This window comes from Rhea pennata, chromosome 3 (assembly GCF_028389875.1).
Source record: "Rhea pennata isolate bPtePen1 chromosome 3, bPtePen1.pri, whole genome shotgun sequence".
In the NCBI taxonomy this organism is placed as follows: Eukaryota; Metazoa; Chordata; class Aves; order Rheiformes; family Rheidae; genus Rhea; species Rhea pennata.
The window spans coordinates 62,955,832-62,977,765 of NC_084665.1; the positions used below are offsets into that span (position 1 = coordinate 62,955,832).

General features: G+C 36.0%; 1 protein-coding gene across 3 annotated transcripts in view; it reads right to left on the minus strand.

Annotated features, from left to right (window-relative positions):
• ADGRG6 (adhesion G protein-coupled receptor G6) overlaps positions 1-21,934 on the minus strand; it is a 114,164-nt gene that overhangs the window by 23,867 nt on the left and 68,363 nt on the right. For all 3 annotated transcript variants that reach the window (XM_062573747.1, XM_062573749.1, XM_062573748.1), the window contains 8 exons: positions 16,245-16,387; positions 15,413-15,527; positions 13,264-13,325; positions 11,567-11,774; positions 10,904-11,069; positions 6,344-6,484; positions 1,753-1,869; positions 621-666 (listed from right to left, as the gene is read on the minus strand). In XM_062573747.1, coding sequence (XP_062429731.1) covers positions 621-666; positions 1,753-1,869; positions 6,344-6,484; positions 10,904-11,069; positions 11,567-11,774; positions 13,264-13,325; positions 15,413-15,527; positions 16,245-16,387 — 998 coding nt within the window. The remainder of the gene's footprint in view (positions 1-620; positions 667-1,752; positions 1,870-6,343; positions 6,485-10,903; positions 11,070-11,566; positions 11,775-13,263; positions 13,326-15,412; positions 15,528-16,244; positions 16,388-21,934) is intronic.

Here is a 21,934-nt window from a genome sequence, read left to right on the forward strand (position 1 = left end):
ACCCCAGAGCATGGTTTTATTTTAAAGGATGAGTGTTACATTACACACAGGTTAGGTAGTATCAGCTTAGAATGGGCTAAAATGCTGTCATGTTAACGTTCATCTCCATACAGGATTTTATCACACAGACGGCATCTGGTTACAAGGTGGAGTATTTATCTAAAAGAAACTTGTGTAATGTAGTTACTAACCTTCTAAGGAAGCAAAAACAACTGAAGATTTGGATGAAGCACAATTTCACAATTAAATAAACCCGTATTTTTAAAATGTTCAGTTAAAAGGATGGTTGAAAACCATTCTTGTCTCTCATTAGCATCACTATTTGGCTTGCACAGACAAAAAAATCAGTGAAAAGCTGCTAACAGATATAGGAAATTTGGGAAAGTTGTTTATTTACAAATTCAAAATGGTACTTACGTGCAAAATTTTTAGAAAAAATATTTAACATCTGCTGTTACAAGAGACTTATTATCCAGAAGAAATGATACCATCAGATGACTTCATCCAATTCTGCAAAGACTGATGAAGATGCAAGAAGGGCCAAGACTTGACTGATTTTAAAACATAAAGCATTATTTCCTTATTCCCTTAGAAAAAAAGTCAGTATTTTTTTAACTTACCATTTTTGTTCATATCCCAGAAGACACAGGTTGGCTTAGGATCTTCCTATGAATACATGAGAAGTAAACTTTTATACCTCTTCAAAGATAAATTTTGTCAACATAAACATTTACAGAAGATGTTTCACTACTTATGTTTTTCACTTAATGAGCAGAAGAATAAATACTACTTGGTTTGTTCAAATTTCTAGTTTCAAACTAGATCTTACTCTTCTAGAAAGACAACTCTGCCCAGAAGACCATAAAGCATAGCACTGTTCCTCTGCACTTTTCCTTTTCCACACACTAAGACTGATGAATTAATTTTATGGTCTCACAGAAATTTGAGTATGACGTCTTTACAGGGTCTAAGTATCAGTAACACTCTATTCAACTGGCCTTGAAACTGAGCAAAAGTATGCTGAACTGTTTTTTCTGACCTTGAAATAATCTTTATAATAAAAAGTAAAGTTAATTGAAATGTGAAAAATATCCCATCTCAAGATTAATGGATCAGTTTCTTATTCCATGAATGTTTTACTCATATCATATTTTAACATCTTATTTTATACATCTCTACTGTTATTGTCTCTTTTGGAGTAGCTACTGACCAACATATCTGAGAGTAGAGTCAAGCTGACACTTGAATGATTGTTCACTGAAACAGAATACGCCAAAAGACTGCATTTGGGCTTCTATTTCCCTGAATTAGTTCTAGTAATCTTTTAACAGTGTGATTCTGTCCATTCTTACTCTGCAGGAAACCACATAACAAAATACCTTGATGAATTATTAAAAAAGTAATTCATGTTTGATCAAGGAATTTAAGTCATTCCATAAGTTCCAGTGTAATAAATAATGTCACTGGTCATGAACTATGGTTTTATCTATGGTTATTGGCATAGAAATTGCCTCAAAGTGGCATAATTAATGGTCTTTCAGATAAATGTTAAATCCTGAGAAGAGTGGGAATGTGAGGACAGGAGAGGTTATTTATTTTTAGGTTTTATTTGACTGCTTTTGTTTTAGAAATATTACTATCATTTGCATTCACATTCTTACTCAAAATCTATCCTGATAAAAGACTTTATGTTCAGCCCTTATTACATATAATCTTCACTTCTTTTTCTCTGAATAATCAATCTCCTCTTACCTGAACTTTGGTATGCTTAATTGTAATCTTCACATAATCCTGAAGGTCCTGAATTGTTATGTTTCCAATACTGCAGGCCACCACAAAACTGGTCAAGTTGGCAGGAGTTTCTGGATCCTTTGAAAGATTTAGAAAAATATAATAAACGCTGACACAGCTCAGGACATAAAAGTCAAGAGTGCTCTCAGTTTTATTGTTGTCGTGTGCCAGAATAAATAAGCTTTCAGCATTTTACATGTTTGATCACCCAATATAAGAACATGCTGTTTATAAAATCGAATTACAGGTTTGCCTCATGGAACTTCCTCTATCTCCCTTATTGTCATAAACATATACAAGCAAAATTATAGAGATTATAAGGCAAAAATATCCCTTTTAATCACTTTGATTCCACCAGATTTATAACAATAACAACGTACCAGATAAAAAAAACATGCTCTAATTCCATCATTTCCCTAAACAAGTATGAGCTAATTTTATTATTTTACTATCAATGATATTCCTTTTTTGTAGATATTAAGTTTTTGGATAATAATCAGTTTTCTGTGTATAGCTGCTAAATTATCTTCTATCCTACAATGAATGACCAAGAAGTAATAAACAAACTCGAAGCAATATTACATACTGTAGGAGATAATACCTTCTGCAAGGCCTTAATTGATGGAAATGTAAATAAAATATTGATGTTGTCACTGAGCGATGCCATTCCTAACCAGTGAAAAAGCATCAGGTTGAGTATTTTTCAAAGGAATATATTTTTCTTGGAAATTGTTGATCTATTAAAGTGGAAGTATTTTGCAAACGCAATTCTTTTTTGATGAACTTCCACTGAAATCTGCTTAGTTATCTGTCTGGTCAGCCTTGTGGGAACTGGATAGTTTGGACTTTCAGGACAGATGAGAGCTAAAAGTCTGCTGCTACCCACTTCTCAACAAACTGGGCTCCTGAACTACTGAAATCCCCAACTCTTTTCAGTCCAGGAGTTTGGTCAGCTTAACAAAAAAATCAGATATCCGCTCAGTGGTGAGCTCATGAGATCCCATCACTCACGAGAAACATAATATTTTCAGTCATCAAATTCTGGTTATACTTCATTCCCTAAGGACTATATCCAAGAGTTTTCAAACACAGTATTTCTGAGTATGAAGTTTATGAAAGTTTCCTAAAAACTTGAAATCATTGACAAGGAATAAAAATGCAGTTTACTAGCCAATTCTTGAGTATTCAACAACAGAAAACGTCTTTGTTACCACTTAACTTTCAGTGTCTGACTCAAAGCCCATGAGAGCCTTTGGATAGATTTCTATGGGTTTCAGTGGGTCCTGTCTCTACCAGATAATAAAAACTAAGAATAAACATCAAGTAGTCTCTTTGTGAAGGCCATTTGATAGCTTCTTCCTGTTTGTCCTTAGAAGGGAATTAAAATAATATGGGCATTAAAATTAAATACAGATGACACTGCTTATTTAGCTATAAGGCTGCACTCAGCAAAAGATAGGGGGAAGCTTTTAGCCACTAAAATATGCAGATGTACATAGCACATCTATGTACTCTGATGAAGTCGGAGTTAATGACAGAAACTTTGACTAGTATACACGTCTTTACAATTCCCATCTATGATATTAGCACATTATTTTCACGAACTCAGAACTGAAGATAAGGGTAGTATTCTTCTGATGTAACTTTAAACAGCAAAAAGTAGTTGTCTGTCCCTGAAGCAGGTTTCTTAACATAGTCAATGAAAAGAAACATACACTTTTGGGGCATAATTCATCTGACCTATTTTATACATGTAGGTAGAATGTGGTTGCCTAAATGTAAGTGTCCATTTTAGAGGTTTTAGGGTATCCTGCCTGGTCTCCAGCTGCTGCTCCAGATCACTGGTCTCTTATAGGCTCACTGTCACCTCAGGCAGCTACCGCTCTGTGTCTCAGGTGTTGCTATTCTCCTCTGTCTGGGGAACTGCATCCTACTGCCATCCTCCTCCTACACTAGGATGAGATGTATCATGCTTAACAGGGTCCATTCCTCTCCATTAACTGGCTTTGAGGGTAGCTTACAGACAGCAGTTCACACACAGGTAAATTCAGTGAACACACATACATTTGGTGAGATGAATTCCACCCCGAACAGCTTAAATCAATTTGTCTTCTAAGTAATGCCATCATCAGATTTTAATGAATGGCAGGATAAAACTCACAAGCATTCTCTCAGTTGCAATTAAAAAAATCCCAGTGCTGTTAAGTATGATGTCTCACTGTTATAGTGAATATTTATATGAAATAAGCTAATAGCACTGTGATTTCTTAAAATTTCAGTCAGAATAAAGTATATTTCTAAAACACTTTTACACTAGTGAATATAGTTATTAGGTTTGAGATGGCATGTTGATCAATTTATTTTATACTTCAGGTTAATTTAATAGGAAGATATAATTCTTTGACATAAGCTACCACTTTAGCTAGCAATCTGATCAGCAACTACTGAATAATGTTTGGAATTCTCTTCACAAAATGGCAATTACTTAAACAGCACACACAATGATATTTTTATTATCAGGAATAAAGCACACCTGAGGTATTTCAGAACAGATGACATGCTGTTACTATTCTAATAATAATTCTAATGATGATTCTAATAAATAAGAATAAGCTACCTTAATACAGGCTTACAATAATAGTATGCTAAAACAGAAATATTAGCGTAAAGTAGATTCAAATGCTGAAGAACTTTTTGTGTACATTTCTTTCTCTTCTTGAACATCATGAATTTAGAATTCCTCGTAATACACACCATGCTTACCAAAAAACAATTGATATGTTTACTAAATCATTGATAATGTTTTTAGATGGACTAAAATATTTACTGTTCATTATTTTTGCTGTCTTGCGCTCCACTTCTACTGAAATGAGTTATATGAATAGTTTTCCACATTTAGATATGAGATGACTGGTCACATTACTGTTTCTGTCTGATAGTTATATGAATTTGGAAACAATGGCAATTAATGAAAAATGTGAGTTTTGCACATATTTAATTATTTTGGTTGAAAATGTCACCCATAAAAAATTTGAAGAATAAGACTAAAATTTTGAGGAATATTAGCTGCAGATTTTATTGCTTCACCTTCCCCTGACTTACCAAGTATACTTAGAAACACATTCCAGTACCATTAAGAGACACGTGAGATGCACAAACATATCAATTTTACAATATCTGTTATGAACACAGGCATGTGCTTTTATTAGCTTACAATACTCACAATCTGAACTGTACACCAAAATGTAAAATATAAACACAGAAGAAAAGAGGAAAGAGAGGAAAGAGAGGAAAGAGAAAAGAGAGAGAAAAGAGACCTATATGGTTAATGGCAAGACCTCCTGACAACTATTTTATTGCAATATAAATAAGACCGCATGTTTCAACTTTATATGATCTTATACCATTATGACAAGCCTGCTTCTGTATTTTTGGCCTTTCTTTATTAAATGTACTCATCTTGTTTCTCTTAAAAGTGGGCTTAAAATGACAGCTATTTTAAACAGTTAAAGATACTTTAGAGTGTATTTCAGAAGGCAACTCAGGGTCATGGGTATTTTCTTGCCTAGACTATCTGAAGAATCTGGATACACTGCCAATAAAAACGATAATACAGGGACAACACAATACTACAGAGTTTTGCGGATGCACAAGAGCCAAAGGTCACTTGAAATACTAATGGGAAAACAAACTCAAACTTTTTGAGCATCAGCCTGCAGTTCATTATGAAATGATTTCCTTCTCAATGAACTATTTTTTAGTATAGGTGTGTTTTTTGTTTGTTTTTCTAAGCTGTTAAACTCTTTCTAACTTTTTTAGCATGTATCACGCTGGAACAATTTACAATTACTGTACACTGGGACCTAAATGAGAAAAAAAACATATCTACTTAGATTCTTCTGGTTTTCAGGTACAAATACTGTTACCTTTATTCCACAACCATGTTGTCTATAGAAACATCCAGGCAATATTAAACAGTGTGCTTGCGGGAACACATATGTATGAAAAGAAGAAGAGTACATGCAGAAATAAATATTGTCTGGTTGATGACCATAGCCCAGAGTTTTAAACTGAATGTAAATGGTCCATTGGGTTAAGTGTCAATCAATAATTTTAAGGAAGAGAGAAAGACACATCATTTAGCTGTATTATAGGCCAAATTCCCAGCTGAGAAAGAACCTTGCTCCACTGAACATCAAGGCTCTCTATCGATGTACATCAGTAGAAGATATGGCCTTTAAGAAGCCTTGCTAATTTACTGTGATTATAATTACCTGCAATCCAGTTTTCCCTTAACTACTCTAGGCATAAGTTCACCTTGTATGTGACAGGAATTTGTGGTCAAATATCTGACTGTAACACAACCTGGGCATGACAGATATTTTGTCACTCTGAATTCATAATGTTATTGCTAATGCCTCCATTTGCTACCATTTCATTCCTATGTCTCACTGACTCATGAGATGCAGCAAAATGTTTACACTGTAAGATACTGTAGCAGCTGCCTTTGATTCACCCTAACTGAAATTACTTTCAGCACATTCATATTTACCTGGAAAAGACCATTTTTATTGAAGAAAGTAAACTGAGCCCTGGATATAACTTCAAACTCATCTTGACTTAAATTCTTCAGTAAATTTGATGGCAGAACAACAGAAGCCAAGGCATTTGTCTGATCCTTGTCAAAATCTATCTGTAAAAGAAAATGTTCAAAACAAAAAGCATATCATTCATTGACCACAACTGGGTTCAGACCTTTCTGAAAGGAGATCTAGACATGGGACTAGAATCATCAACACTAATATGACCTGTTGTGAAAATTGATGTAATAAAAAATAGGCTTAGGAGGTCCCCTCCTTCCCTCCAGTAAGAGATAAGGCTTCTCCTACAGGAAAGTTGCAGATGAAAAAAACTCCTTCACTGCTATGCTGATGATTTGCTGTAATAATTGCAGCCAATAATTTTGATTAATTTTCAGGACACTTTTCCTCATACCAAACAATGTTAAGAACAGAAAGATATGCCTTGAATCTTTTTTTCTTGAGCTGTATTATTTGATCCGCACATAAGATCCATAGACACATCATTTCTCCAGCACATCCAATTTTGTGGGGGCTTGTCATACTAGTACTTGACATTTGACTTCAGCATTCTCCACTACCTTCTAATAGTTCCTTCTTCTTTCCACTGACTGTGTAGAAACTTCCAGGACTCTAAACTCACTTGCTTTGTGCAATGTCTTAGTAACGTTCTCTGCAAGCAAAGTAGCTTGCCCTCATATAGCATTTGCGTTGCATCTTGCTCATTTTCTAGCTCCTTTGTTGCTAGGCAACATACGCATTTTGTAATCACTAAAGCAAAAGAAAAAAACTAGCTTCTTTCTAAAACAGCCCTGTAAGCATCAATGCAAAGCAATGCACACAGTAAAAGATTTCTAGTGTAAAGAACTTTTTTCCCCTACAAGTGCCACATAACACTTTTATCTTTGTAAGATAAAAACTTTGACAAATTGGACCTCCACAGAGCATAATGTCATTAACAGGAATTGATTTTGTGGTGGATTCCACAGAATCAAAAAACACATGAAGCACAACTTATACTTAACTTGTCATAAAACACTTAAGAGCCATTCATCTTTAGGCACGTCTAATCCACAGACAAAACCATAAGGATAAAAATGGATCAAATGCTTTGATTTCTCCCTCATCCACTTATATACACTTTTTTTTTTTTAAAAAAAAAAAAAAAGATTTACGATTTCCTGAGGCTTCGCTACGTGGTGTGACACAGGGCCATGACGGAAGCTCAGCTATTGCTTGCTGAACTGCTCTGCCTACGGGGCAGCACCAGCTGAGCTCCTGGAAAACAGCGCACACAGTGGTGCCCCTACTAACTGCTGCAGGCCATATTTGCTTGCAGTGCTCCTGTTCTAGGTGGCTACGGTGGACTTACTTCTGCATGAAATTAGAGTGCACAATGCAGACATCGTTACAGTGAATGTCTCACACAGCTATAGAATTACTGTATGTTTTTCATTCTGTGATTTTTAAATGTGCTATTTTCTATGTTTCTATTTGGCAGCTTAGGTATAATCCATATATAAAATTGAGTAGCTAACTTAATTCCTCCTGGGATAAGTCTTTGCATTAACTAACAGACAGTAGCAATAATGCTTGCTAAACTCTGTCCTGGTTCCTTATAAAGATTTATTAAGCTCTTATCAGCTTTTCTAGTTTCTATATTACAGAAGGGAGACTTAAAAACAACAATTAAGAGACACTGCTCTACTATTTTGTGCTATGTAGCACAGAAAAAGGATTTTTTTTTTTTATCATCAGTATAAGTTTAATCACTACAGGCAACATGTCAAATATGGCACAGTGACGTAACAAGATAGCCGGAAAGTAATGAGGGTGCAAACTTGTATTTCGTTATCTACCACACAGCAATTCTATGACTACATGCTCTCATACTATGGGTGTACCACCTTACCTATCAAGAAAAGGGAGTAAGCAATGTCATGTTTGCTATATAGTAAAAGTGTTAATTTTACTACAAGATGAGGAAATTCACACTCCTTTCACGATCAGTCATATAACACTAATGCACCGCTAACTAATAGGAAGTTACAAGTCACAAACTAATTTATTTAAAGTCTAGGCTCAGGGCAGGTTTAGCTCAGTTGGTTAGAGCACGGTGCTGCTAATGCCAGGGTCGTGGGTTCAATGCCCGTATGGGCTATGCTGAGGGTTGGACTAGATGATCTCCAGAGGTCCCTTCCAACCTCACCATTCTACGATCTATCAATTTACTGTGAGTAACAGGTACCCTTGGAAACTAGTAAAATATGGTTCATAGGTATCTCCTAATAGGGCTAAAAGCACTTGAATAACAGGTTTTCAAAGGATAAATCTGCCACATTAATTAGAAAGCATGCATCTGATAAAGATATCCCATTAGGTATTGTCTGCAAATAGAATGGAAGTGGCTTCTATAAAGAGGTATGGATAAATTACAGGAACAATTTAATAATATGAACCACCAAAAACTAACTTAGTCAAAGGTTTGGCAAGAAACATAAGACACAGGGAGCTAAAATAGAATTTTTCCAAACTGCTATGGATACATTTGCTTGATACCTACTTTAAGGGGAAAAAAAGGAAATAACATTTGGAAATATTCTGACATAAAATTTGAAGAGTTTAGGGCTCCCTGATGACCCTAGGATAGATCATCACATCACCGGTGAACAGCTTGGGCTTTCACAAGGGAATCTCCCTCCAGTAGGGATAGCAAACATCTTTCCTGATAGACATGGAAAATATAAGCTGTGATCACAGCTGCTGCAGACATTTCTGGTGGGGAGGATGCTAAGAATTCTCAATCAGCTGTTGGAAACGTTAAAGCCGAGAATAAACTCATGTTCCAATAGGAACATTATAAATAATTTGATGGAGTTTGGATTTTGTGATTATTTAGACAGTGCTACAGTAAACGATTCCAGGGCAAGAAAATTCCTGGATGTCCTCAAGCCACAGATGGTAATTCTTATTATACATGCAGAACATCCCATATCTAATTTCAGAATTTTTCCTTTCCTCTTTCCATAACTACAGGATGAAATTTGGAGGAGAAACAACCAACTATCAAGCTTCATTAATACAACAGTCAAATAAAAGTATATTTACAACCATCAAATATTTCTAATACAGCTGATTCAGATGAATTTTGGCTAAAATTTCTATGAATATAATTGCATTAAAACCTGATTACATTAAATCCATTTATAGCTATTCAAACCAGCATTTGAGATTTGATCCAAGTCTATATAGACCACATGTAAAAGGTCTGTAGCCTTTTAGATTACCATTAGTTTTTTTAACAGCCTTTCTTACTGTTTTTAATTTCTATGGTACATAACACTTTATAAAATGATGATCCATTTATTAGGATTCCTGTCTCACCAATTCATTGTAGCAGTGAATTTGGTTTCATTAGATGCTCATACTCTAATTATTAGCCTTTAGCTGTTATCCATAATTGTTCCACATGTAAATTCAGATTTGATTCCTCTGGTCCAACAGATAGTAGATTTTTTAATTTTTCTGTTTCATCTTTTCTATATGTTTCTCCAAGTAAGTCTTATTATATCTGAAGGGTAATCTAAGTTTAACTTAAATACTTAGGAGATTACATTACCTCTGCCATAGACTTCTTATATAACTATGAACAATATAACAAATGTTTACATACACATATATGCATACATATATATATACACGCACATATATTATTTTTTTTAAAGTCTAGCTACCTCATTGCCACTGATTTCCACAGGAAGTTAAGAAAATCTCAATAGATGTTCATCTACTTCTCATATGCCTAAACAGTTTCTAGATGTGGCTTTGTTTATACCTTGTCTGTGTTGTCCACTTGTGAAAGATTTTTCCTCATTTGTGAAAAATAATTTTAAGCGTCAAATGGTGTTGTGATGACAAATATCTTAAATACAGCCACCTGTCTTGATACTGTTGCACTAGAAACTATTCTGCACTTTGAGTGATCTCTCTTTATTTTTGTTTGTCTGATTTGATCAGACAAACTCTATGTGAATGTTTTGAACACCACTGGACATCACAAATTGTACTATAAGCCCATGTGTGGGCAACAGGATCAGCCCTAGGTGTTAGCTGTAAATGTCTAAACTATACTGAAAGCTCAAATACTTATCGTATCTGTTGAAATCTATATGTAGATGCATACATTTAGCTGTCTTATTCTCAAACTGAAACTCATCAGCAGAGTTGTGATAGCGTACAGAAGATTCTTAAAAGTTATTTTTCCTTTTCAGTAGCCCAAAACAATGAAAAAAATACAGTAAGTTCTAGATTTGTACGCAAAATATTTTTCATCAGTATGGAACACATGGGTTCATCTGGGTTTCCTGCTACTCAAGGAAATATTAAATTGACCTGTTTGGATGACTGCAGGAAAAAGGGAATAGAGTAGTAGGGGGAATAAAGGGAGTTCTAAGTGGTTGCACAGTACTCACAGGAAATACACTTCGAACCTCAGATGCATTTCACATTCAAATACAATTTTCATTCTGTACCTGAAAATCAGATGCATTATTCTGTGGACTGACACTAAAAGAAGAACCTTTGAATGAAGTTGAATTTATAGAAGATACTCCAAGTGCCAGGTTTCGTGTTGAAATGCTCATGGATGGTCCAGTGAATTGGATCTTTAGAGCCAAGGCATCAATAGTTTTTAGAGCTCTAAAAGCAGAAAAAAAAAAAATCTAAAAATTGAGGACAGAAGAAAAAAACTATAGTATTGTCTGTTCTCCATTTCTAAGACCACTTTCTTATTATTAACTGTCTTTCTGTCACTCACTTGTGTATTCACAAGGAGACTGTCATACTATAAATTTAGGTACCTCTGCTGAAAACAAAAGGTTTTGATTGACAGAAAATATCTGACTTTATATCAAAGGCTGTGAAACAATCTTCCAGTGATACTTAAACCTATGATGTGTCATTTTTCAAGAGACTTCTTTTACATCAAAATAATTTACCTTTGTTATGCACGTTAATTTTAGTTTTGATAACTCAGGAAGAACCTTTTGTTCATCTCATCAAATTCTTTTTGATGGAAATCAGAAGAGTTTGCTTTATTGCAAATATTTGTCTGTTTATGGAAGCACAAATCCATTCTTTATGGGTAGTGAAACAGGTTGTTCTTAATAGCATTTCTCAAGTACAGAAATACTTACTCTGAAGATGATGCAGCCAATACACTGTCTGAACTTGTTAGAATATTGGAAAAAATTGTCACCACGGTAGAACCCAGAGATTCATCAATTTTCTCATCATTCACAATTTTTTTGAGCTTCTGGACAACATCATTTACTTTGTCTGAAGTTAGCTGCTGTCCTTCACCAGTGAGATTCAAAAGCTGATTGGCAATATCAGCTGCATTTTCTGTGAGTGTACACGTAACAGGAATAAAAAAGATAAAATAATTTATATTAATACTGAAGTAAATCTGATTTTTTTTTACTCCTTGTTGAAAGCTAGAGCATGTACTTGTAAGAAACATTAGTGTTTACTATTTTATCAAATTTATAATTTTATGAAAAAGTATACAGAACCTGTGGCATCTTATATGCTGTCCTCATTGGCTGTGTCTTTCTTTTCCTTAACTTCATCTGAGTTTGTAAATCAGAATAATTATAAAAATGGTTTTGAAATGAAAAAGGAGAAGTGAGGAATAAAAAGTGTATTTTCTCTCTTTTTTTCTCCTTATCACATCCTCCAGCAGCTCTTTTTCATTCTTGAAGTGGAAAAAAATGGGTCCCTGGGTCACTATTGCTGACAAAATACTTACTCTTTTAAATTCCAGGCAGAAAGTCTGATCCCACTGTGAATGATTCCTGTACATTCAGAGGACTATACTCCTGTTCAGAAGGTTGGCAATTGTAGCACAGAAGCAAATTTCATGAGAAAAATTTTACTGGTAAGGAAAGTTTGATATTGTGTGCAGTGGCAAAGTATTAGTGTAAATTATATGCAAACTATATGTTTGGTATCACCTAGATGGAAAACTAATGCAAATATTAGTATCACACCACCTTAAAATATTTGAGACATTACTGGCTATTCTGAAAGAAGATTGCCCTTCTTTAATTTGAAACTGGCTGTGTTCTTTAATACTATGTTTTCTAATGTAGCTTTTGTTACATTTAAAGAAACTGCTCATTCTATATCAAAAGATGTTTTCATATAGCCTGACTCTAAGTATCCAACATAATCAACCAAGTTAGGTAGCCAGATTACCTATGATCTCTGTATAATCAGCAAAGAAAGAAGAGGCTTCTCTCGAAAGCAGTTCATAACAGGAACTTATTGTAGATGCTCTGAATTACCCTTGAGACTCCTTCTCTCCACTGACTATAGAGAAAGATGTGGGAGACTCTAGCTCTGCCAAAGGGGCCAAAAATTAATATCTATTTATTTTATTATTACTTTAAGGCCAGAATGAGTTCAAGTGACATTTTTTAAATTGAGAAAAAATCTGAAAAGTCTAAGCATAAGCCTAGGGAAGACAGTGGAAATCTTTCCACTAGCTTCAGTGGGCCCTGGAAACAGTTAAAAATTTGACTTTGAATATCAAATTGATGCAAGCTGTCACCTGTCCCCATTCTTGCTTAAATTACATGAAGAGTTTGGTTGATTTCATTAACTCATATCCAGAGAGTTTCACAGGTGGGCTGGATTCAATTTGGTGCGCTTCCCCAGAAGTTAGATATTTACTTTGCCCTCATTTTTCAAAAAGATTTTAAACAACTTGGCACAAGAGAGGAAGATATTCTTCCTTACTGGAACTTCCTTCCTTAGAGTAATTAGTAACCAAAATCTGCAAGACTATTCTGCTGGCTTCCAAGCCAAAGATGAATATCAAAGTACCCACCTGTGCAATTTCTCAGGTCAGGTTGGCCCCAGTATGAGGTATAATTCTGCAGACCCAAATAGCTAAAGAGAAAAAATAACAAAGTATATATTTCTTTGCTATTATAGTTCATATGTATGTCTCAATTATTTTGTAGATATCACAGTGATATGCTATTCTCAACTTACGATTTACCTAGTAACATGACCCTAACTAAAATAAGCAATGTATGCTTGGCAGTGGAAAATATGTGATCAATTCAGTGACAGTGATGAGAAGGAAACTCCAGTTCTTTCTGATAAGTTATCAGCTGATTCCTGTACTAATTTGATGAATTGCATCAGTGAAAATTCTAGCCTTGTGCTTCAAGAAAGATGCAAGCTTTGATATAAATTATTACACCCCTAATGTGGCCTAATCAGAAGCCATTTCTAAAATTTATCTTTGATACTCAGGGCTTTGATCAAGATCATAGGAAACAGTAGTACCTCTCGGAACACATATACAGGAGGCATGGGGAGATATAAATTTACACTACCTGTGAAAAACTCAGCAGGCCACCATCAGATCCAGATCTAAGGTGAGGGGCAGACATAAAAAGTAATTTTTTCAAAATGCTTTCTCTAAAGCTTGACACAAGCCAAATACCTGGATATGGCTCCAATATCAGACACACTTTTTCCTCACTTTTTTTAAGGACAATCATGCTGATCACAGAGGCAAAGGCAGGATGGAAAATGGTTACCACTTCACTAAACACACCACAGAATGAAGTTACTGCTCAAGTGATGAACATAGCACATTTATTATAAGAGCACACAAACGAGCAATCTTTTACTTTGGGAAGCACAGAGCTAGCAGAGTCCATCAGGACAGCCTTCTACTGCCTCAGACAAAACATGTCACACCTGTGCTCTGTACTGGATAAAGCTGATGGAGGCAGAAGCAAGGAAAGCATAGCACAATGCAGTATACAATAATTTTTGATGAGAAGTACTGCACAGGGACAGTTAATGGCATTGTGTAGACCACAAATGAGTCATAAAGATAAGCAATACTGGGGCAGCAGAGGCCAGGAGCCTTAATTTGTAATGACTCTGAGGTTATGACATAAAAAGAATTTGACCTCTGCACTATGCTCTTTACAACAAAAGTTGGTCAATCAGAATGTAACAGTTCTTGTACAAGATTAACAGGCTGAGGAAGTGAGTTAGTTAAATATAATGCTGGTTGTCTTCCTGTCTGGCACAGGACCTCAAAGCTGATTCATATCCATGTTGCCATATTGTTTGTAGAAAGTAGGAGAGCTGGTCTTCTCTGAACATGTTCCATAAGCAGTGGGGGTGGATAAGACTACTATATTGGAATTAATGGTATTTAATTTAAATATTGAACAGATTAATTAATGCTGCATCATAGTCATGTTCAAGGTACTCAAAGGAGATCAAAGCCTTACTGTTTTAATAATGTATCACAGAAAGTAATAATGTTCCTTTTTTACAAATGGGAAATAGAGATACAGTGTTTAAAACATTTGTAGGTGTTCTCAAAGAAAGACTGTATTAGGGAAAATTTACCTTAAAACCTTAAAACCACAGAATTTTAAACATAAGATTATTCCTACCTGCAGTTATGACTGACCACTGCCAAAATATTTGTTTCATAACATTTCTTTGACTTTTCTTTAACTAGATGAGAGGTTATGGATTAAACAGATGCACCTTGCATCTTCAAAAAATTGAGAATTTTGTACACAAGTTCAATTAAAATCCAGCTCATTCTTGTGCCTGTTATAATTTTGTGTTAGCAGCAGATGGGAAACTTTGGTTTTGAAATTACATAAACATCATGCTTTGAAGAGAGCAGATTTGTTCTGCGAGAAGGTGCTATTTTTATAGTCATGCTGACCATATATTAATTGGGGGGGTCTCAATATACCCTACAGAAGTGGTAGTATTTTTTTTATTACTAATAAATTACATACCTTTATAGCACACACATAATCTTTTGTGCTTTTTGTTTCTGCTCCTGAATCACAGTACAAAAATCATCTTCCTTAAATATAACACCCAGGGTATCCATTATGGTGGATGCAGTTTAACTCTGTAACCAGAAAGCTGCAGTAAAACAATTAGGCAGCTCTTGGCTTTTCGAGGATTTGAACACTTACCAAGTTCTTGATGCAATCTGAACTGAGCTCCCATGGCAAAATGTAAAGTTGGTTACAGTGGGTCTTGTATCTGGCCAAAAATAGTTTGGAGGGTTTTCTTCAGCTAAACATTTTTCTGTAAAAAATAGCAATATATCAGACTTAACTTTAAATTTCTTCACCTGCCCATCCTCAGTTCTTAAACCATTCTGTAGCACACTACTCTATTCAAATGAAATGCTTGGATGTTATCTGTAGAGTTATGTGGTAAAGGAGAGGTGCACAAGGGGGGCAAAACACACTGCTGCTGCTGCTGCTCAGGGAAAAGGACTGAATGTCCACGCCACATCCACTTGCAGGCCCATCTTCTTCCCCCCCTCCCCGGGAAAAGGCAATTTCTGATTGGGAGAGGCTTGATGGGAAAGGATGGGGGGTATTTGACAGCTGAAAGGAGACTAAGAGCAGCAGCTGGCAGGAGCCCAAATAAACAGGGTTGAGGAATGGGCAAGGTGCCTTGCAGGTCCAAAATGTCTCATTACAGCTCTGGTGACATATCACTCCTCTTTATCCTCAAAGTATCTGTCCCAAAAGAGCTATCCCAACAGAACTGTCTCAACTTCTTTGAATCATACATCACAACACTGACTGAAGCAATCTGGACAGCTATATTTATTTAAAAGAGATATCTTGAAGATGGTTCTCTGAGCTCAGCAGACAATAAGGCTTAAAATAACAATTTAAAATCTGGATTAGCCACACTGTTTCAAAATGCATTATTATTTTAACACAGAATATGCTTATTATAGGACAAGCGAACAAAATCTATAGCATAACGAAGCTGAAAATTACTTACCCACTGGATCAACATCCACAGTATGAAGCCTAAATCCATCTGCCATGGTTCCATTATTACTTACGAGCTTCTGGCGGATGTCTTCCTCTTCTAAATTGATGTTGTTAGTAGAGTTATAAACCAGAAGAGCCAAAACCCCAAAACTGCAAGGAAAATGATCCAAGTGTTAGAGTCCAATTATGTGGAAATAAAAATATCTGACAAACCTTGGTTTTCCCAGGGTGGAACAGTGTCACCAAGACAATGTTGTTCCTTACCTGTAAATTATTGTTCTTGTATATCCAGGACCCTGACAGGAAAGTATTGTTGGGAAATTTCATCCCCTAATTCCCATTACAGAGGTAGCTCATCAAAAGAGCTAAGAAATGTTTTCAGAAGATTTAGATTTTGATTTTTAAAAGATACTGAAAGATGAAAGCAAAAAAATAGTCTCTGTAGTGTCTAATGCCAAAGTCTGGTCTCTAAAGGATTAGGAACTTAAAAGCTGATTCATCCCACTTCACAAAACTTGACAAGTTATGGGACAATTCATCCTTTGGAGGGTCTCTCTCGTCACTGACTACAGAGGAAGCCTATAAGATTGGCTAAAAACAGATGCCTAACATTTAGATGTCTAAAATTTGATGAAGTGTAAACTGCTCTGACATGCTTCTGAAAGTTTTAATCCTAATTAGGAAAGTCTGGCTGCTTGGATGAGTAATACAAATTTGAGCAGTAATAGCTGTTTTGTGCTGTAGCTCACTGCTACTTTCTTGGGCATAAGAGTAGTACAAAATGCCCAAGACTCTTTCCTGTGAGAGAAATAAAACAGTCCCCACCCTTCTCCTAAAACATAGCTTTTCTGGAAGGGAAATAATGAATAGAAAAGCAATTCTAGCAGGACACAAGAAAGAAGCCCAGAGTGGAAGGCTCAAAAATTTCCTCCTGGGACAGAGAAAACGCGTGTTGGAGAAGTGAATGTCGGTACCCAAGAGCGTTGCTTGGCTCTTATTAGTAGGAGGTGACGCCACTGAAGCATGGAACATTGGATCTTCATAGAAGCCAAAATGTGGAAAAAAGGAAAAAAAAAACAAGCCTACTTTGGGCTGCCTTCATTTTAGCACTGCTTCTGGATACCAGGCAGTCTGAATAAAGATAGCCCTTCCTACTTCATGAGCAGTTCCTGGCAGCCTACAATTGTGTGGCACTGCCAGCACACATATGCTGAGGAAACACACAGAACAAAGCTGCTTTCACCGGGGCTCCCCAGTGGGAGAGAGCAGGAGTGAGTAAAGGGTCTTGCTGCCTACCTGAAGAAGAAGAGCAGAAGAAAAAGTCTGCAGGGGCACTGTATTAGAGAGGGTTGGTAGGGTTTTGATGCATCCCTTCCTAGACAGACCAGGGCTTCACTTCCAAAAAACTTCCAGAAGGACTTCTCCACGATGATAGCTCAGAACTAGACTTTCTGGAGGATCCTAGTCTGGCACAGGATAAAGCTGCAGCTTATTGCACAGATGTTGCTGTCAGATGGCTGATTTAGCTCTCCTGATGCCAGACACTGTTTTGAAAGTGAGTATCTCCAACCAGTATTTCTGGCATATTTTCATAAATGAAATGGCATTATAATAGAAAACAACACTAGAAAACAACCTCTCAGTCTATGACACAAAGCCTAAACCTCATAACAAATCCAAGAATGTAAATTAAATATTCCACACATCTGTTGCAGATGTGACCCATAAGTAAAGAAATGTATGCATCAGTTTTTTTATTTTGAACATCAGTACCTTTTCCTTTTTTCTTCCAGTATCTCCTGTTTTATTTTTAACATATTGCTGAAGAAGATAAAAATGTGGCTAGAAGTTACCTGCTGACTTGGCTTAGGTTTTTTACAATGGCTCTATTTCAGCAGAGAAATTCCAAATACCCCTGGCAAGACTGCTTCGGCTCTGCGATACACTAAGTTTCTCCTAACATTCCTTTGGTCTCCATGGAATGTTTAATATATGGTAATAACCTCCGTAGGGTAGATGTACATTAACAAGCTTTTGGTGTATACCTCAGATATATTACTAGGCAAAAGTTTATTATGGCATTTATTTTTAGCAGAAGCATGAAAATTGCCTATGAGATTGCCAATTCCTTCAGCCCTCCAATACTTCAGCCCCAGAATCTCCTGGCATTTAACCATCTTTCCTAAAAGATTCTGGCTTCATTCATCCATTCCCTTTACTTTAGAAGAGGAAAACTTAATATAGTGGTGCCACTCCCTACCTCAGCACTTTGGTTGCAAAGCAGAAATCATAAGGGAATGGTTGCTAAATACTACTACGCTGCTTTTTGAGTATTCCCAATTAAGCAAAATGATATTTAGTGCTCATAACTGTGCAGAGGGAAAACAGCAACAGAACAGAGGGGATAACTGTAGATGAGGTAGGACTGGTTACAGTTGCCCTGAACAATTACAGGGGAAAATACAGATTATGAATTACTACTAAAATCATCTGCTAAACCATTGTATTTTCTGTTTTCTGAGAAACTCTTGGAGCATATATCATGTATATTGTATAATAAGAACTTGTTGCTTATTATGATGAAAACTACAATTAGTATAAACTTTTCAGAGTGACTCATGCTAGCCTCCTGCAGTAAACAAATAAATACCTTTTAACTTGACAGTTGACGCAATACGAAGCTAAGTGTTTCCTTCCATCTTTGTCACACTCAGCTCCCAGAAAGAAAATATTTTAGGGATGGAGGAAGAAATTCTCAATTTGTGAAAAAGTTTGCCTACATTCACATAAATGGCATTACTGACATGCTGTGTTGGTGTCACAGGATTTACTACACACAGCCTTACATCTTTGATTGCACACCATATAAAAGCAGACAAATTCTTGCAGGAATAACCAATTAAAGCTAATGACAAAATTATATCGCAGACTCGCAGAACGGTTGAGGTTGGAAAGGACTTCTGGAAATCATCTAGGCCAACCCTCATATCATCTATCATATACTGTCATATATCATCTACAGTTACTTGTACTGCTGTTATTGCCATCAATATAAGAAAACAGACTTGGTGTAGGTATAAAAAATGAAGGCAAATATTTGTGCCTCTCTTTGCTTGGACAGAAATGCGCAGAGCTGAAGCAAGCAAGAAAGAAGGGGACCATCACTGCCTGTCTCACTTTGTCCTAGTCAGCTGAGCTACGCGGGTTGAGAGAGAGCAGCTCAGCAAAGCTGTATCCCAATCTGAGGAAGGGAACAGAAGGTGGGGGCGTCGCGGCTGCCCTCACCCGTCCACAAAGCGTGCATTCTGCTCCGGCTGGGTGACTCAGGAGCTATTCCAGGGCAGTGTGCCTACACACGGGCTGTGGTCTAACAGCTACACTGCGCGAGGATCCCGAAGCAATGACTAACGACAAACCATACGAAGCGTGTACTATAAACTCCAAGATACGTGGTGGAAAATTATTAAGGCGTGTTTCTCCTCTCATTTTAATTGTACGAGTCGAGTTGAACTGACACTGAGTTATTGTGGTCATCAACAAATCAGTATTAATTTGTTTCTTTGTCAATGTTAATCGATTTTAAAGTATAACGAGAATAATGAATAACAAGCACCTAAGTGCTCAATGAATTTAAATTTCAACTGAAAGTCACTGCAATTTTGGTTCCTAACTATCCAGGCATACTTTTAAAACTTTGTTTTAGGTGTCAGTGCTAAATTCTTTACAAACCTTGCTGCTCCGTTAGCTTTAAAGACAACTAGTGATTGGTGTATTTACTTTAAGGTTGGCAGCACAGGCAGACCCATATACTCAATTACTCGTAAACACTGCTGAGTTATGCACAGCAGCAGGCCTGCCAAAAAAACAGCTGACCATAACATAAGCTACTCTGTGAAGACGCATTCCAAACTGTAGACAAAATGCTAGAAAATATGCAGAATGAGACAGAAAGAAATGCAAAATATCTGCTGATAAAATCTAAGAATTATTTAAATCTGCAACAGAATCTGCAAAAGCATTTTTCCCAGGAATAACATACTGAATTCTTGTCACACTATCATCAAAAACTACAGCAGAAATATAGGAAAGTTAGAAGCATTACACAAAAATATTAGCATTGTGGAGAAACTTTTTTTAAGGTTACCTCAACTATGATAACATTAAAATGTTCAGAATTCAGCAGAAAAATAACACTGGCTGTAACAGACATTCAAATAAATGCAAAGTGTGGAAAGGTTCCTCTCTCAGAAGATGATATTATAAAAAGGATATAAAATTTGAGACTTCAGGACAGAAAATTGTAGCAATTTTTTACTCTGTTAAGAACAAGAACAACCTAGGCCTTCCTCTCAAGTTAATGGCTACTGCATCAGAATATTACTGCAATGTAGGATGATTATTTCTCTGTTCCTGTGTTTGTTTCTCTGGGCCTTGTTCTTCCTTGCAGAACTGGTGCAGGAATACAAATAGCTGCTGCTTTTCAATAGAAAACATTTATTAAAATGCAACAATTTGTATGAACGTATTGGTGTCTTTTACTAAGGACTAGAAAGTGAATGTAGTAGGAAGTCAAGAGGTTTGGCATACCTAATATTTCAACAGTTGATCTTACATGAAATGAGCTTTTGTTTACATTAGAACTATGTTACAAAACTACAAAGAAAGTCTCCTTTCTCTCTAAAAAAGGCAATCCATCACTTTGCCAAGAATGGCATCTGACAATGTCAGATGTCAGGTCTGTATCAAATCCAATTAAAGTTGGTGGAAAGATTCAAAGGAAGTCAGTGGAAGCTGGATCAAGACTACACAGCTTCAGTAAGAGAATCATTCTTCAGTAATTCAGGAGGAATTCTTGAATTCCAGCTGCTGTGATGAAGGCTTTCTTCACAGGTCATGCATATAAGGTGCCAGTAGGGCACTGTGGAGAAGCTTGAGGATTTTTCTTTGTTTACCAACGTTCCAAGTATAAATATTACACATAATACATACAGGATGGCATTTTAAAGTATTTCTCAGCACCGGTCAAAGTTATCCTTTACTGTGTTCAATAATACTGAAGTCAGAGGGAGTAAAGGGGGACCAATTTGAAGTTGTTCTTAAACTTGAAACCAAGAAACACATCACAGGTGTTTATTTATAATAAGAACAGATTATTAGTCCATAATGAATACATTTGAAGTATTCTACAAAGAATGCAAAAGCCTAATACTTTGCCCATTTCATTTTACTCAGTTTAGTAACTAAAGATACTTAGGACTATAAAAGTAAAATTATGTTGCTCTGATGCTGCTAACTCATGTCTAAAACCATTACACAATCTAATTAGCTGAAGTTTTATCCAAGTGCATTAAACTTTCCATTAAGCAACATGCACCCAAGAACACAGCATGCAGGAGCCTGAATCTACTTTACTAAAATTGATGGCAAAACTCCCATGGACTTCAAAAAAAGCAGGACTAGACATGGACATCTCTGCTTTCCTGCTTAGTTCTTTTTTTCATTTCTAAGAGAAGAGATTTCTGTTTAAACTTAGTGATCTTAAGAGATGGCTAATACTATGTTTTTTAATATGAAAGAGTTGTTTAACAGTAGCAAAATTAATGTTTTTCCCATACTAGAAGCAATTAAACACAGGACATGCCAAAATCATGACAATCACGTAGCTGAAGCTGCAGCAAGCATAATCACATTTGGCTG